This window comes from Callionymus lyra, chromosome 2, assembly GCF_982586985.1.
Source record: "Callionymus lyra chromosome 2, fCalLyr1.hap1.1, whole genome shotgun sequence".
In the NCBI taxonomy this organism is placed as follows: Eukaryota; Metazoa; Chordata; class Actinopteri; order Syngnathiformes; family Callionymidae; genus Callionymus; species Callionymus lyra.
This window is the reverse complement of record NC_141819.1, coordinates 30,210,292-30,226,273: the sequence shown is the minus strand read 5'-3', so window position 1 is coordinate 30,226,273 and position 15,982 is coordinate 30,210,292. Positions and strand designations below refer to the sequence as shown.

Here is a 15,982-nt window from a genome sequence, read left to right as displayed (position 1 = left end):
TTTATTCTACACACATTGGTTATGTTTAAGTACAAATTGAACGTTGACCTATAATGTAATACATGATAGCAAAAAAAAAAACGTTGAAGATTTATCCCAAAGCGTCATGGGAATACTAGCAACCGTCGATGGCTAATGTTGCTAAAGAAATGGAATGTCATTGGAGTAGTGAGTATTTTTAAGTTGTTTTTTTTATTTTTTATAATTGTGTTGTAAATTCTCATTGGAAGTACTACTTGATAAATTCTACTAAGGTAATGGAAAGTAGCCAAACTTTTTCGCACCAAACTCCCAACAAAAAGTTTATTTTTGTATTTCTTCTAGCAAATTAAATTTTTGTTTTAAATATCAGAAACCGTTCAAATGGTAAGAAGTGTAACTGAAATTAAGTTTAGTTACAAAGTGTAAATCATTCATAAATACTAAACAGCAATTGAAACGATAATGACCGTAATCTCAGATAATTTGCTAAAAACGCTCAGATTTATGCATGGACTTCAGCAGAATACAGACTTGAGAGGTTTTAAACTGTTGAAGTTACTGGTAGTTTTTAGTAACTTTAATTTGATTAAGTTGGAATTGTCTGTGTCTAGTGTGTGATGGAGAATAAGAAGCATATTGATGCTGTTATAGTAATATATCTGTCACAGTCAAATAGCTGTCCATGTCACCGAGGGTTGGCATAGATCTGGAACGGGAAGGGAGTCCGCGTGGCTCCGACGACGCCTTCTGTTCTCAACTGTACTCCGCTCAACGTTGAGAACCTGAACTTCTGCAACAGACTGACGAAAAACAAGAACAGCTCCATTCTGGCCAAAGCTTCTCCCAAACAGACGCGCCTGCCTGTAAACAGAAATCCACTCGCTCAGATTCCAAGCAATTCATCACGACATTGTAAATGTTAAAATTGCCAAAAGTTACCTGCAGAGAAAGGTAGGAAGGCCTCCCTCCTCACAAAGTTGCCTTCAGCATCGAGGAAGTGTCCTGGATTGAAGGTGTAAGGGGTCTCCCACTCATTCTCGTCGAAGAGCACGGATGTCAAGTTTGGTATGACCGATGTCCCCTGTTTTGAAATGGAAATGGTTGTAACCAAGTCTATATCTTTGTGTGTGTGTACAATCTTACCTTAGGTATGAAGAAGCCACCAAGTGTGGTATCTTTAGTCGACATTCTGGGCCCATTTAGGGGAACAATGTTTCCCATCCTCTGGATCTCATGGATGACCGCGTCCGTGAAAGGCATTTTGGTTTTATCAGCCATACTAGGCTGTCGCGTTCGTCCAATAACCTTGTCTATCTCTGCATGAACCTTTCCTGTGAGAAACACACTTAGAACATTGTTTTAATGTTGTAGAGTTGACACGGTAAGAACGCTGGACCCACCCTGGACGTGTGGGTCATTGATCAGGTAGATAAGACCCCACTGGAGGGTTTTGGAAGTAGTTTCACTGCCGGCTAAGAACAAGTCCAGACAACACATGACCAGATTCTCCACATCGAAGCCCATTTCGCTGTTTTTGTTATTCTAGAATGAAAGGGAAACAGATGTTGACTATACCTTCAGTCTTCCCTCCAGGTGGTCATCTGTCTTACCCTCTCCTCGATGAGAAAAGCGTCGATGTAGTCCCGAGGGTTGCTGGGGTCCAAGTCCAACTGGTGCCTCAATATTTCAGAGCAGATCGATGCCTCCAAAGACTTGGAGTTGGAGAAGATTTCATTATGAGGTCCGGGGAGATGTTTCATCAGAGCTGGAAACGCATTGTAAAGCTGTGTGGGACCAAATATTCATCTTTAACAACGTTGAATAGTGTCTACATACATATAACTGCTGTGAAGGGACCAATGATTCTAAATTATACTTGATAAATATGCCAGATATGCTAACCCTTCACAAAACACACAGAAAGTATTGTATCAGTTTGTGACTCACCAGGGCCCACGTGGATCCTTCCAGATATGCCATTTCTGTTAGATTATTCAGCATGCTCTGGAATTTGTGGTCCTGGTAATCGAACCGCTTCCCAAACACAATCTGGCAGATGATGTTTGCCACCGAGTTGTTTAAAAGAGGAACCGGGTCAAATAGTTGACCTGAGAAAGATCATATTGATTATTTGGTTATTGTTTTAAAAACTGTGTTTCCCTGACCGTTCTCCTTCTCTATGGCCTGCAGCAGATGTCGACTCTCGTCACAGATCCTCTGCTCCATGGAGCCCTTCGCCAGACCAAAGGTGCGCAGTGTTGCCATGGCGAAACGACGCTGTCTCCTCCACACCTTCCCGTTGCTGAAGAAGAGTCCAGCTAGACAATAAGGCAACAACAGCCCGGACAAAAGAATGGTAATTAAGACATTTTTATTGAATGTTGCACGTTTTGCTAGACCTCAGAAAAGAGAAATACTTTATTCTCACAAAGGGTTTAAACCATATTGCATATAAACAAAGAAATTTAAGCCAATTATGAGGCTAAATAAGCTCATTATCTGCTGAATGTGCAAAAGAACACAAAGCCTGATAAAATGTGTGCTGGTCTGTGATATGCTTTAAACGTCTTTTTGGATTTCAATAGAATGTGTTAAAAATGTAAATAATTGATATTATTTATATTATTAACATTGTCATAGTATTGAGCTAAAGTAGAAGTTTATAACTGTCTGTTTAGACTGTCAATCATGGATGATGACAGTCATCCTCTGAACACTGTCATCAGTGAGCAGAGAAGCAGATGGAGCACGAATGCTCCTCCCATGATGCAAAACAAATAGACTCAGGGACTCTTTCATTCCTCGGGCTATTAGATTGTTTAATGCTGAGTTTGGGGGCAGGAGTGGAGCGAAAGTATCTTGACATAAAAAATATAGTTTATTGAATCTTGTTTTTATTGTTTAAGCGCTTTGTGACCCTGGTCTGGAAAAGCTCTATATAAATACAAATTACTTACTTACTTAAATCTGCTTTTCCAGATCAGGGTCACAAAGCGCTTAAACAAACAAAAAAAAATCATTATAATCTTGTTCTTTCTCTTTATTTCTCTTGTTCCTGTTCTTATTTTATATTTATATGAATAATTGCTGTATTGCTGTGTCTAATTGGAAAAAAACAATTTCACGAGGGATCAATAAAGTTCTACCTAACCTAACCTAACCTAAAAGACCTTAACCTATAGTGCCTTCAACACCATCCAGCCCACTCTGCTGCAGGACAAATTGACACGGATGCATGTGGACCCTGGTCTGGTCTCCTGGATTTCGGATTACCTTACTGATCGACCACAGTATGTCAGGCTGAAGGACATCACGTCTGACACTGTGGTGTGCAGTACAGGAGCACCTCAGGGGACAGTACTGGCCCCTCTCCTCTTCACCATCTACACTTCAGACTTCTGTTAGAACTCAGAGCTGAGTCTCGTCCAGAAGTATGCTGACGACACTGCCATTGTTGGATGCATCAGGGACAACAGCAAAGACGAGTACAGGAGTCTGATACGTGACTTTGTGGACTGGAGTGAGAGGAACCACTTGCAGCTGAACACCTCAAAGACTAAGGAGCTGGTCTTGGACTTCGGACTTCGGGAGGTCCAGTGTTCATCAGAGGTGACGAGGTGGAGATAGTTGACAACTATAAGTACCTCGATGTGTGGCTGGACAGTAAACTGGACTGGTCCTGCAACACACATACTGTATGTGTATAAGTAAGTTCTGTACTCCGAGGCTCCGATCATTTAACATCTGCAGGAGGCTCCTCTGCATGTTCTACCAGTCTGTGGTGGCCAGTGTCCTGTTTTATGCTGTGGTGTGTTGGGGTGGGAATGTGTCCAAGAGGAGTGTCAACAGGTTGGACAGGTTGATCAGAAAGGCTGGCTCTGTGGTTGGAATGAAGCTGGACTCACTGGTGACAGTTGCTGAGAGGAGATCACTGGACAAACTACTGTCCATCATGGATGATGACAGTCATCCTCTGAACACTGTCATCAGTGAGCAGAGAAGCAGATGGAGCACGAATGCTCCTACCCATGTGCAAAACAAATAGACTCAGGGACCCATTCATTCCTCGTGCTATTAGATTGTATAATTCTGAGTTTGGGGGCAGGAGTGGAGTGAGAGTATCTGGATGTTCTATTCTATGTTAGTCTTTGTATCCTTTGTCTTTATTTTTCTTTAATCTATGTTCTTTATCTTTAGACTTAGATTGTATCATCTTGTTCTTTCTCTTTATTTCTCTTTGTTCTTGTTCTTATTTTATTTTTATGAATAATTGCTGTATTGCTGTCTAATTGGAGAAAAAAAAAATTCTCGAAGGAGACCTCCTGAGGGATCAATAAAGTTCTACCTAACCTAACCTAACCTAACCTACGTATAAGACTCGACATCACCCTCAAAAGGTCTTCATTTTCTCTTCTGAGTTGATCTATTCTACAACTCTTGACAGGATGTGAAAAGGGGTGTTGTTGATTTCAGGGAATGTGCTGATGCTGCATATTTTTTTGTTCGTTTTAAATCATGAGGGCTAAACAAGAGTATGAAGCATTTAATCATTCTAGAGCAGTATACCAAATCTCAACCTTGAGTGTTACTCTGACTATTGTTTATGGCCAAGTCACCTGAGTTTCCAGAGTAAATTCGAGTCACCACTGGGGTGTTGGGGCGATCTGCAAAGTTGTCCGCCTGTGTGACCAGAGCTTCCTTCACCATCCTCCATCCAGATACAAACACTGTTTTGTCTCGTCCCAGACGCATGCAGAACACATTCCCATAAACCTCAGCCAGCTGTGTAGGAAGGGCAGAGAATAATGCTCTACTGTCGTCACAAGAGTATCAAGGTCAAAGTGTCACTTTAACAATAGACTTGGATACAATCACTTAATATCAAATTTGATTATTTTCTGATATCAATTAAGTTTCTTTTTACGTAAATTACTTTCAATATTGTTGAGTAAGTTGTTTGACCTATTTCAGTTCACATTAGTGTCACTTGTATATACAGTAAATACAAATTAATTATTTACTTACTTACTTGTACTTTTCCAGCATCCAAGCTTCTTATAAAATTAGTTAAAACGATTTATCTACTATGAAATTGCAAAAAATATTGTCAATTCTTTATACGTACAATGTTTGTTGATGGAGCCTCTAAAACCTCTTTTAGGGCCAATATTTCACAACTATTAATACATACATTTTAGTCATTACCTGAGTTCACTGTGATGACTTGCATTAAATTAAAATATTTGGGTTATTCTGGTCTATTTAATCAGAACATATCGTGGCGATTCAATGGGTCGGACTTATGGAAAAATAGCTGCCCATAGATTAATCTTAGAACTTGTTGGGGGCCAGTCCAACCTACCTCCTACACACATCATTTTACATAGTTAAAATAAAGTAGTAGATAAACTTATTAAGAGATATCAATTAAGAGAAGGTATTGTTTTAAAACGGCCAACATTTTTCACAAGAAAAGGTCGCGTGTACATTTTCTCTGTGGCAAATGTCACATGATCTACACACACTACCTACGTGATCGAAGTGTTGAGTCCCTGGACTTTTAAGTAGCAATAGCACTTCCTCACCTTGGTCAGGTAAATGTGAGGCTGCTTGTGATCAATGTTGAAAACATTTCCCAAAAGAGGCAAAGCTGGTGGTCCTGGAGGAAAGTTGATTGGATCCTTATATTTTACGTAGTATAACAGGAAGATAAGTGAAACAAGTAAGACAAAAAAAACCTTGGTATTGAGCTCAGAAAACAAAATTTGTATCCACATTCTGACGTGTGAAAGTTGAGCAGAGATGGAGAGAATAAACTTGTGTCCTTATCCAGGGAAAGAGAACGACTCTTGTGCTGACTCATCGTCATTTGTAAAAAAGGATCCTTGTGTCTTACAATTAGATTGGAGACAACCCCTTAGCAATGGTATTATTCTCCAGATACAGACCCAAACAAAAGGCTAAAAACATAAATAAAAGCACTGTAGTTTGTATTTTCTTTTTTTTAATTAACAACAGCAGTTGATACAGAGTGTTGTACAAGAGCATTAAATATAGCACAAAATAAAAACAATTAAAAACACTAAGATAGTACAAGAAAAGCAACTGAAAAGTAAATGGTACGAACAGCTACAGTCTATTGCGTTAATGAGTTAAAAGACAGGGAATGAGTTTTTGGAAAATCAATTTGAAGAACTTGGTTGATTCAGGTACAATCATCTGTGGTATTTTGTAGCTAAGATTTCTGTACTTTGAGAACCAATAAAATAATTTAAAAAAAAAATGTCATTATATATTTTGTGGTCATATTTAAAAGCAAGATTACACACAACACTCCACACCATGAGTCATTCATAAAAGTCACTCAGCGGACCTTGGCTTGAACCTTAAAGGGTTTTGGAACTTTTGTTAACCCAATGTCACAATCTGTGCTCAGCTGTACTCCACCAGGAGCAGAGAAGGAGAACTTCTGTAACAAACCCACCAAGAACAGGAAGAGCTCCATCTTAGCCAGCCCCTCTCCAAGACACACTCGCTTCCCTAAATAGGTGATAAAGATTAGCAACTTCTCCGGTGTAAACAGGAAGCATTATGGGATTTACCTGCAGAGAACGGCAGGAAAGCGTCTCGCTTCACAAACTTCCCTTGGGAGTCAAGAAAGTGTCCTGGGTTAAAAGAGTCTGGAGATTCCCACTCGTTCTTGTCAAACAGCACAGAAGTCAGCATGGGCAGCAGAGTTGTTCCCTAGAATCAAATCCACACTCATTCAAGCGGCCTAGTGTTTGTTTAGATACAGTTTTCTTATGAGCACAGACCTTTGGTATGAAGTAGCCTCCAAGCGTGGTGTCTTGAGAAGCAGTTCTCATTCCATTTAGTGGGACAATGTTTCCAATCCTCTGGATCTCATGGATGACAGCATCCGTGTAAGGCATATTGAGTCTGTCCGTCATGGAGGGCAGACGGTTTTGACCAATCATCTTGTCAATCTCAGCCTGGACTTTCTCTGTAAAAAGTTAGTTTGTGAACAAAGGCTCCATATGGAATAAGTTACAGTTTGTCACCAACCTTGGATCTCTGGATGTCTGATGAGATAAATCAAAGCCCACTGCAGAGTAGTTGACGTGGTTTCTGTTCCGGCCGTAAAGAGATCCAGGGAACATAGAACCAGGTTTGCCTCGTTAAAGCCCAAATCAGATTCTTGGTGCTGTTTGATAGATAGAAAGGATTACTTAGACCATTAAACAGAGAACCAGAGTGCTGTTACTCTTGTTATACATACATTCACCATTTCAATGAGGAAACTGTCTAAATAGTCTCGAGGATTATTATGGTCCAAGTCCAGCTTGTGGCTCTTAACCTCTTCACCAACGAAATCTTGTAGTGTGTTGAAGTCCTTGAACATTTGGTTGTGAGGTCCCGGCAAGTGCTTCATCAGCCAAGGAAATGATTCATACAGCTAAGACAACAGGGTACAAGATTATGATTTAGTACCACAAGTCTGTGGAAAAAGAAAATACCTACTTGACCCCATAAAGAACCTTCGTCTTTTATAATACTCGACATATAGGCGAGCATGGTCCTGAACCTGTGGTCACTGTAGTTGTAGCGTTTTCCCATCACCAGTTGGCAGATGATGTTTGATGCGGCGTTGTTAAAGAGTCCAGCTGGGCTAAAAGGTGCCCCTGCATGGAAAGGACTGTTTAATCTTTATCTTCTTTATAATCCAATACTCAAACTTAAAATGTACCTCTTTCTTTGGCAATTTCCTCCTGCAGGTGTGAGATCTCTTCACGGATGCTTTGTTCTGTGACGTTCTTTCCAAGTCCAAAATTGCGTAAGGTTGAAATTGCGAAACGCCGCTGCCTCTTCCATATTTCCCCGTTGCTAAAGAACAGACCATCTGACACACAAACAACACTCATTACTTTATGCTTTTTCTTTATTCCCTTGATGGATATTACTGTAAATAAATGTGAATGAATGTGACTGGTGTCTAACATGACTTTATATTAACTTTATAAGTTAGGCTAGGTAGAACTTTATTGAAATTTCGAATTAGACACAGCAATACAGCAATTTTTCATAAAAATAAAAATAAGAACCAGAACAAGAGAAATAAAGAGAAATAACAAGATTACATAATCTAAGTATAGAGATAAAGAACATAGATCAAAGACAAAGGATACAAAGATTGACATAGAACAGAATGTAAGTAATTAAGAAAGTAATTTGTATTTATATAGCGCTATTCCAGTAACAATATTCTATAAAGTATATACTTTATGTCAAGATACTTTCGCTCCACTCCAGCCTCCTCCGAAAGTAGTAATATCTTATATAATTATCTTATAAAATTATATAATATCTTAGTATAATAATATCCTATAATAAGATATGATACGTAGCCATTATCTGAAACTGCTTATTTGTCGGTGCCAATGGTTTAAACACGGAATTCTGGGAAATGTTTTTTCCATGCTCAAAGGTTACCAAAGCTTTGCTGAAAGTGTACTTGTGTAGGGAAACAAAATTGTTTGTCGTCAACCAAATCTTTACAAAAATTACTTCAGAGGTGTAAAACGAAAGTTACGTATGTAACTACGGTTCTATGAGTCCCGGATGACCGCCAGAGGCGGTGCTTCAAGCACTGAATGTATCCGTCTCGCGCATGCGCTGTTCAAGTTTAATACCAACAAAGTCACCTGTGACCCCTGATGACCCCGGATAGGGTATATCTTCCGGTGACATCAGAGGATCTGTTCCTGCAGAATCTTCTCGCAAAGTCACAAGGATTCTGAGTGACAGAACGCTATGGCGGTCATCCGGGACTCATAGAACCGTAGTTACATACGTAACTTCCGTTCTATTTCGTCCCTAATGACCGCCAGAGGCGGTGCTTCAAGCACTGGATGACCCATAACAACAAGGTCACGAAGAATCCCAGTACATACCTCATTGAGGGGAAGCAACAGAGTCGGGCAACAGGACCACACCTAATGGATGAGGAGTGGCGACGTTCACCCGATAGAACCAGAAAAAAAGTGCTTGGTGAGGCCCATGATGCTGCCTCACAGATGTCCTCCAGGGGTACCCCGCGTAGGGCCGCCCATTATGTAGACATCGCTCTGGTAGAGTGGCACCTCACCCCGAATGGCAGGGGGTGACCACTTCCTTTATATGCGTGGGTAATAACATCCACGATCCAGTGAGACAGTCGCTGTTTGGAAAGAGCACAGCCTTTCCTAGGGCCACCACAGCAAAGGAAAAGCTGGCCAGACCGTCTTATACTTGCGGTTGCAGCTACATAGGTCCTCAGAGCCCGCACAGGGCACAGCAGTCCCAACCTGTCTTCCCCTTCCGGGGGAATAAATTGTGCCACTTGAATGGGACGGTTAATGTTTGATACTGACAAAACCTTTGGGAGAAAAGCCATATTTGGCCAGAGGGTAATCCCTGAGCCGTCTGAGCTCCACCGCAGACATGACTCACTCACAGACAGGGCATGTAGCTCTCCGACACGCTTCGCTGAAGCAATGGCAAGGAGAAAAGCAGTCTTAGCAGAAACCCACTTCAGCTCTGCCTGAGCCAGGGGTTCAAAGGGAGGCAGACACAAAGCGTTGAGCACCAGGTGCAAATCCCATGCTGGGGCACGCTGTGTGCGTGGGGGGCGTAATCGCCATGCGCCCTTTAGAAAGAGGGACAGTCTGTGGGACCCCACTGTGTTATTATCCACCCGAACATGTCGAGAGGAAATGGCTGCCGTGTATACCCTCAGTGTAGCAGGAGACCGGCCACTGTCCAATAGTGACTGGAGGAACTCCAGAATCTTTGGGACTGAACAGTGCACAGGGTCCTCACCCCTGTCTGAACACCATGCAGTATACAGTTGCCATCTATTTGCATACTGCAGCCGGGTAGAAGGCGCCCTGGCGTTTAGTATAGTATTGCCGACAGCATCTGAACACTCCGTCAGAAGCGGGTTGGGCCCTGCAGCGGCCAGACCCATAGTTGCAGGCGAAGAGGGTCGGGATGCCAAATCTGGCCCTCTAGCTGAGACAGGAGATCCTTCCTGTCCGGAAGGCACCATGGTGAGCTGCGGCAGAGCCTGCGCAGCAGTGGAAACCATGTTCTCCCTGGCCAGAGGGGGGCTACCAACAGCAGTCTGTGACCCTGCTGGAAGACCCTCTGTAGTGTTAAGAATATCAGAGGAATTGGGGGAAAAGCATAGAGGAGACCTTCTGGCCAGTCGTGCGCAAGAGCATCCTGGCCCAGAGGACTGCTTTCCTCTTTCAGGGAGAACCAGGGGGGGCAATGGGTCGACTCCTCTGTGGCAAACAGATCTACCTCGGCTCTGCCGAAGATGTCCCTGATATTGAGCACCACCTCTGGATGAAGCCGCCACTCCCCCGATGGAGGCTTGCCCAGAGAGAGCAGGTCTGCGACCTGATTCCAGTCCCCGGGCAAATACATTGCTCTCAGGCTGGCCAGGCGTGGAGCCGCCCACAGCAGGAGGTTCCGGGATGCTTGAAAGAGCTGTGCAGACCTGGTACCCCCCTGGTGGTTTATATGCGATACGGTCGACACATTGTCTGACCGCACAAGCACATGTCGCCCTCTCAGGAAGGGAAGAAAGTACTGCAGGGCCATATACACAGCTCGTAGCTCTAGAACATTGATGTGCTCCGAGCAGTCTCGAGCAGACCACAGCCCCTGGGCTGTACGTTTTGCCACACTGCACCCCACCCTGAGAGGGAGGCATCTGTTGTGATGGCCTCTCGGCGGAATGCAACCGAACCCATCTGCACGCCTTGGAGGAGAAAATGTCTCTCTCTCCACGGAGCTAGAGCAAGGAGGCAACGTTGTGACACCTTGAGTCTCCTGTGCCGGTGCCACCTGACATCCAAATGAAAGTTGTTCAGCCACCTCTGAAGGGGGCGTAGCGACAACAGCCCCAAAGGGACCATGGTGGCGGCAGCCGTCAGTTTGCCTAGGAGTCACAGAAACTCCACGTAATGCAACCACATGCCCCTGCAAAAGAGGGGAAGGAGGCGGAGGATGTCGTCCACCCGCTGTGGTGAAGGCCAGGCCTTCATTGAGACTGTATGGAGTGTCGTCCCGAGAAAAATTGTGCTCTGTGAGGGAACTAGGCAACTCATTGTAGAGTTCACCCTGAGACCTAGTCGAAACACATGGGAAAGAAGGCTTGTGGTGTCCAGGGTCGCCCGAGACCGGGACGAAGCACAGATGAGCCAATCGTCTAGGTAGGGCAGGATCTTCATGCCCTGTGACTGCAGGGGCGAGAGGGCTGCCATCACAACCCTGGTAAATACCCGGGGCGAAAGGGAGAGGCCGAACGGGAGCACCGTGAACTGAAAATGACGTCCCTGAAAGGTGAACCTCAGGAACTGTCTGTGGTGTTGTGCTATGGGCACATGAAAGTAACCATCCTTCAGGTCTATTGAAGTAAACCACTCCTGTCTGGAAACAGTGCGCAGAACCTCTGCAGGGCTGAGCATGTGGAATCTCAAGACCTTCAGGAACTTGTTGAGTCCCCTCAAGTCGAGGATAGGGCGAAGTCTAACCAGAAAGTAAGTCGAGTAGACCCCTCCTGGCTTTTGCCGGGTCGCGTATGATGGTCATCTTGACCCGGCCAATGGTTGGGGGCCGGCGTCGGAACTGAAGTTTGTACCCGTTGGTCAAGGTGGAGAGCACCCAAGGGTCCCGGGTGGAAGCAGCCCAATAGCTGAGCTGCTGCTGGGAAAAACAGCCGACGGCCGACCCCAATGCCTCAGTGCCGGGTCCCCCGGCCTCGAAAGGCTCTGGGGGTACGACGGACAGTATGTGGGGCCTGAGGTTGCCCAGAGGGCAGCCGCTCAGGGGTTCGAAATGTCTGTGCCGCCTGCTGAGCAGGCTGTGGACGTGGGCGTAGAGACCTGAGGTAGCCTCTGGGGTAAGCCTGTGGGTGAGAGCGGCGCTGGGGGGGAGCTGAAGATCCCCTAGGTCTGCCCGGAGGAGGCACACTCCTGCGAAGCCCGGACAGCTGCTGTTGAGTTTGTCTGGCTTGGACAGTTCGCTCAAGTGCCTCTAGCGCTGCAGGTCCAAACAGTTCCCCCGGTTCCACTGAAACACTGCGGAGGGTTCTCCTGCATGCCTCTGTCAGAGGTGATTGTGCCAGCCCAACCTGGCGGCGAGCCTGTACAAGAGTGGACATCAACCGCCCCAGCTCTCTAGACATCAGCGCGAATGCCTGCAGGGAAGCGTCACTGAAATTATGGACGGAAGCATCCAGTGGGGTCTCCTGTAGGGATGCTGATAAAGCAAGCATCAAGTGGGACATAGAATTACCTATGCGTCCCATGCGTGCCGCTGCGTCATAGGTTTTGGAGAGCAGGTCATCCGTCACCCGACACTGGGGACGAGGACACCTCACATCCGGTCTCAGAGCCTCATCAGGTGAGACAATTAACGCAGCTATTGCCGGCTCAACCGCTGGTATGCGGCCCAAGCCAAACTTGGGTGCATCCTGCATGGCTGCCAGGGTCCTGCCGTCTGAGTTTGCATGAGAGAGGGCTCTAGAGTCCCTCCAGCATGCATGCAACTCCCTCAAATATTCGTTAGATGGAGGCACAGTAAAGTTGGCGGGAGCTGATCCGCGCCTGAAAAAAGCACTGGCCGAAGCTGGCTGAGCCAGGGCCGTACGAATGATGGCCCCCATTGAGCCGTCTTCAGAACCAACAGTAGAGCTGTGGGCTGAAGAACGGGAGCCCGCCGCGGAGGCGTGGGAGGCTACATGCTGTGGTACCACCTCCTCTCCATATTCGGCGAACTCAGTGGCTGAAGCTGCCATGGAGATTACATCTTCCTCCGGTTCCAAGATAGCTGGAGGAGGAGCAGGCTCACCCAACTCTCTTTCACCAGTCCCAGACTTAAAGGCAAGGAAGAAGGATCTCATTTGATTAACCTCGTCCGTTAATTGGTCCACCTTGGAAGCAAGTCCGGACCCTTTAACCTTATTCCTAGAGGTGGGGCCTCTAGTCTCAGCAGCCCGCCGTTTAGATCGGCGGGATTGAGCTGCAGTCTGCCGCTGGGCTGAGGTTAACTGCTCAGGCAACGAAACGAGGCCCAAAAGTTGCTCCACCTCAGCAAGTCTGGCAGCCCTTACTCCCCGGGGCATGAAGCTGCAGTATATACAGGGATCTTCTGAAAGACCTTCCCTCAGATGCTCGAGACCAAGGCATGAGGGACACATATCATGGCCATCTTCAGGCTGCAGAGAAGCCATACAGACTGAGCAAGAGTGGCCGCCAAGCATGTTAGCAACGAGCGAAAGGCCACACAAAGAAAAAACAACAAACACTGGGAGCGGGAGCGAAAACACAGCCTTCACCAATGAGTGTTACACATAAGAGATAGAAGTATCACAAACACTGGGAGCGGGAGCGAAAACACAGCCTTCACCAACGAGTGTTACACATAAGAGATAGAAGTATCACAAACGCTGGGAGCAGGAGCGAAAACACAGCCTTCACCAACGAGTGTTACACATATGGGATTGAAGTAGCACAAATGCTGGGAGAGGAAGCGAATACGCAGTCGTCACCAACAAATATAAAATTATCCACTTCAGTAGCTGAAAAAACAGCAGTACAAATGTCTGGAGAGGGAGCGAAAACACTGCCGTGACCAACAAATGTAAAAAATAACCAAGAGAGTGCAATAGGTTTCACCGGCACTCAAACGGTAGCTGTATATCAGCGGTATAAATGTCGGGAGAGGGAGCGAAAACACTTTGTCACCGAAAGAAATCAAAAACCAACCAAAAGCGAGTACAAAAGGTTGTACTGATATTCAATGATATTTAAATATAGAGTACAATGTCAGGAGAGGGAGCGAAAACACTTTGTCACCGAAAGAAATCAAAATACAACCAAAAGCGAGTACAACAGGTTGTACTGATATTCAATGATATATAAATATAGTGTACAATGTCGGGAGAGGGAGCGAAAACACTTTGTCACCAAAAGAAATCAAAATACAACCAAAAGCGAGTACAACAGGTTGTACTGATATTCAATGATATATAAATATAGTGTACAATGTCGGGAGAGGGAGCGAAAACACTTCGTCACCGAAAGAAATCAAAATACAACCAAAAGCGAGTACAAGAGGTTGTACTGATATTCAATGATATAAGGAAGTTGGTACTTAGCCAAACGATGACGATCTCCGGAAGTGTCCATGGCGAGCCGCTACAACTTCTCCGCTTCAAAAGTTCGTTGCAGTCTCTGGAGGGCGAAAGTTTCGCAGCTCCGACAGAAGTCGCGTGACTACCAGCAACGAAAGAGTTAGTCCTTGAGCTAACTCGGTGACATGCTACTTGCGCGGCGAGAAGATGAAAAGGAACAGATCCTCTGATGTCACCGGAAGATATACCCTATCCAGGGTCATCAGGGGTCACAGGTGACTTTGTTGGTATTAAACTAGAACAGCGCATGCGCGAGATGGATACATTCAGTGCTTGAAGCACCGCCTCTGGCGGTCAGTAGGGACGAAATAGAATACCTTTTTTAAGACTTGAAAAATTAATTTTCTTTTAGTAGTTTCCCCAAAAAGTTTTTTAGATCTTGTTGAATTACGTAATGAAAAATATTTGAATTCCTGGACCTGAATTCAAACTGCTTGTCTTCATTTCCAAAAAAAGGACCTAAAGAGAATAAGACAATAGCTATATCAAGTAATATACCTGTAGACCCAGAGTAAAATCTTTCACTAACTGGACTATATGGTCGGCCCCCAAAGTTGTCTGCATTTGTCACGATGGCTTCCTTCACCATCTTGTATCCGCAAACAACCACCATCTTACTAGTTCCGAGGCGAATGTTGAAAATATTCCCAAATTTTTCTGACATCTGAGGAGATAAGATCAAGACACATTCAAAGGTGACCAACAATCTTAGAACAAATGGTGCCAAATAATAAAATCATAATTTTGAAATCAATGTTTTCCCTCAAATACTTAAACAAAACGAAAAAACAGCAACATGTCTTTAACTTTCAAATGACCTTAGGAACGTGTCTTCATTGATAATAGTTTCACAACAACTGTCTTTTTACCTTCATCATATAATCATGTGGATATTCATGTAGAATAGCTAAAATATTTCCTAGAAGAGGCAGCCCCCTCGGTCCAGGTGGAAAATTTGGGGGGTTCCTGTTTTTCATGAAGTCTGCTATGAGCAGGAAGAGGAAGGTAAAGAGAAGAAGCCTCGTCAGGTCGAGTCCCTGAAGAAAACTGTAGACCCACATGGTTCGGTAGTAGATCCGGCACTGACTTCAGTTCCACAGTATTTCCACACTATTCTACAGATCAGATGTTTAAGGCATGCAGTTATGCAACAGTCCACTGACCACACCTACAACTCCTACAACCATTATCGTGATTCGTGTTACCTAAATAGCTTTCATGATTCGTTATGTAATACATGAGTCAGCACTTTTCAATCAACCGTAAAATATACAATTAATGATTCAGTACATGACGCCAGCTAGATTGTATTTTCTTTTTTAAGAAATTGATTTCACTAACACTGTCAAAAAAAAATGGAAATTGTTCTGTATTATTTTTTCCAGTCACCCAATGAATCCAAAGTTCATAGGTGTTTACTCGCTGACCCGAGTTAGTGTTTCAAAGTTTATGCTTGTAGATGCACTTGCTTGGTCACATGGTTGGCTTATATTTCTTTGATTATCAGAGGAAGGATGACAAATATTATAACAATGTTATTATTCTGATTTGTAATACAAAAATGAAACTACCTTTGCTAAATTAGAATCAAACTTCATCCACAAGACACTGTTGGGAAGTTCTGTTACGCTAAGCATGTACTAAGACATGAGAAAATCTGTAAAAAAAAAGAAAAATGTTTTGTAGCTTTCAAAGTTGCAAATAGTGCTGGGACGTAATTTTGCTACAAAATCATATACTTATACTAACTGTGTT

The 15,982-nt window shown here is 44.2% G+C and overlaps 2 protein-coding genes across 2 annotated transcripts; both read right to left on the bottom strand.

Moving 5' to 3' along the window:
* Positions 1–16: 16 nt before the first annotated feature.
* LOC148086469 (cytochrome P450 2J1-like) lies at positions 17–5,835 on the bottom strand. The gene is made up of 9 exons (XM_087784597.1): positions 5,568–5,835; positions 4,599–4,764; positions 2,148–2,300; positions 1,930–2,090; positions 1,593–1,766; positions 1,383–1,524; positions 1,126–1,313; positions 922–1,063; positions 17–843 (listed from the first exon to the last, which is right to left on the bottom strand). The coding sequence occupies exons 1-9, from the start codon at positions 5,757–5,759 to the stop codon at positions 668–670; spliced, it is 1,494 nt and encodes a 497-aa protein (XP_087640723.1). The 5' UTR covers positions 5,760–5,835; the 3' UTR covers positions 17–667.
* Positions 5,836–5,969: 134 nt separating this feature from the next.
* On the bottom strand, positions 5,970–15,333 carry LOC148086468 (cytochrome P450 2J6-like). The gene is made up of 9 exons (XM_087784592.1): positions 15,097–15,333; positions 14,726–14,891; positions 7,730–7,882; positions 7,504–7,664; positions 7,262–7,438; positions 7,048–7,186; positions 6,798–6,985; positions 6,585–6,726; positions 5,970–6,522 (listed from the first exon to the last, which is right to left on the bottom strand). The coding sequence occupies exons 1-9, from the start codon at positions 15,286–15,288 to the stop codon at positions 6,347–6,349; spliced, it is 1,494 nt and encodes a 497-aa protein (XP_087640718.1). The 5' UTR covers positions 15,289–15,333; the 3' UTR covers positions 5,970–6,346.
* Between the last annotated feature and the right edge of the window lie 649 nt (positions 15,334–15,982).

What these genes read in the sequence shown, in the direction of transcription:
- LOC148086469 (XM_087784597.1), bottom strand. Translation starts at nt 5,759, where the DNA reads ATGTGGATACAAATTTTGTTTTCTGAGCTCAATACCAAGGTTTTTTTT. An exon ending in AAGGATCCACGTGGGCCCTG is followed by an intron (nt 1,767 to 1,929) that starts GTGAGTCACAAA and finishes GGTCCCACACAG; the next exon opens with CTTTACAATGCGTTTCCAGC. An exon ending in CAATGACCCACACGTCCAGG is followed by an intron (nt 1,314 to 1,382) that starts GTGGGTCCAGCG and finishes TGTTTCTCACAG; the next exon opens with GAAAGGTTCATGCAGAGATA.
- LOC148086468 (XM_087784592.1), bottom strand. Translation starts at nt 15,288, where the DNA reads ATGTGGGTCTACAGTTTTCTTCAGGGACTCGACCTGACGAGGCTTCTT. An exon ending in ATTTTACTCTGGGTCTACAG is followed by an intron (nt 7,883 to 14,725) that starts GTATATTACTTG and finishes TTTGTGTGTCAG; the next exon opens with ATGGTCTGTTCTTTAGCAAC. An exon ending in GAGGCTACTTCATACCAAAG is followed by an intron (nt 6,727 to 6,797) that starts GTCTGTGCTCAT and finishes ATTTGATTCTAG; the next exon opens with GGAACAACTCTGCTGCCCAT.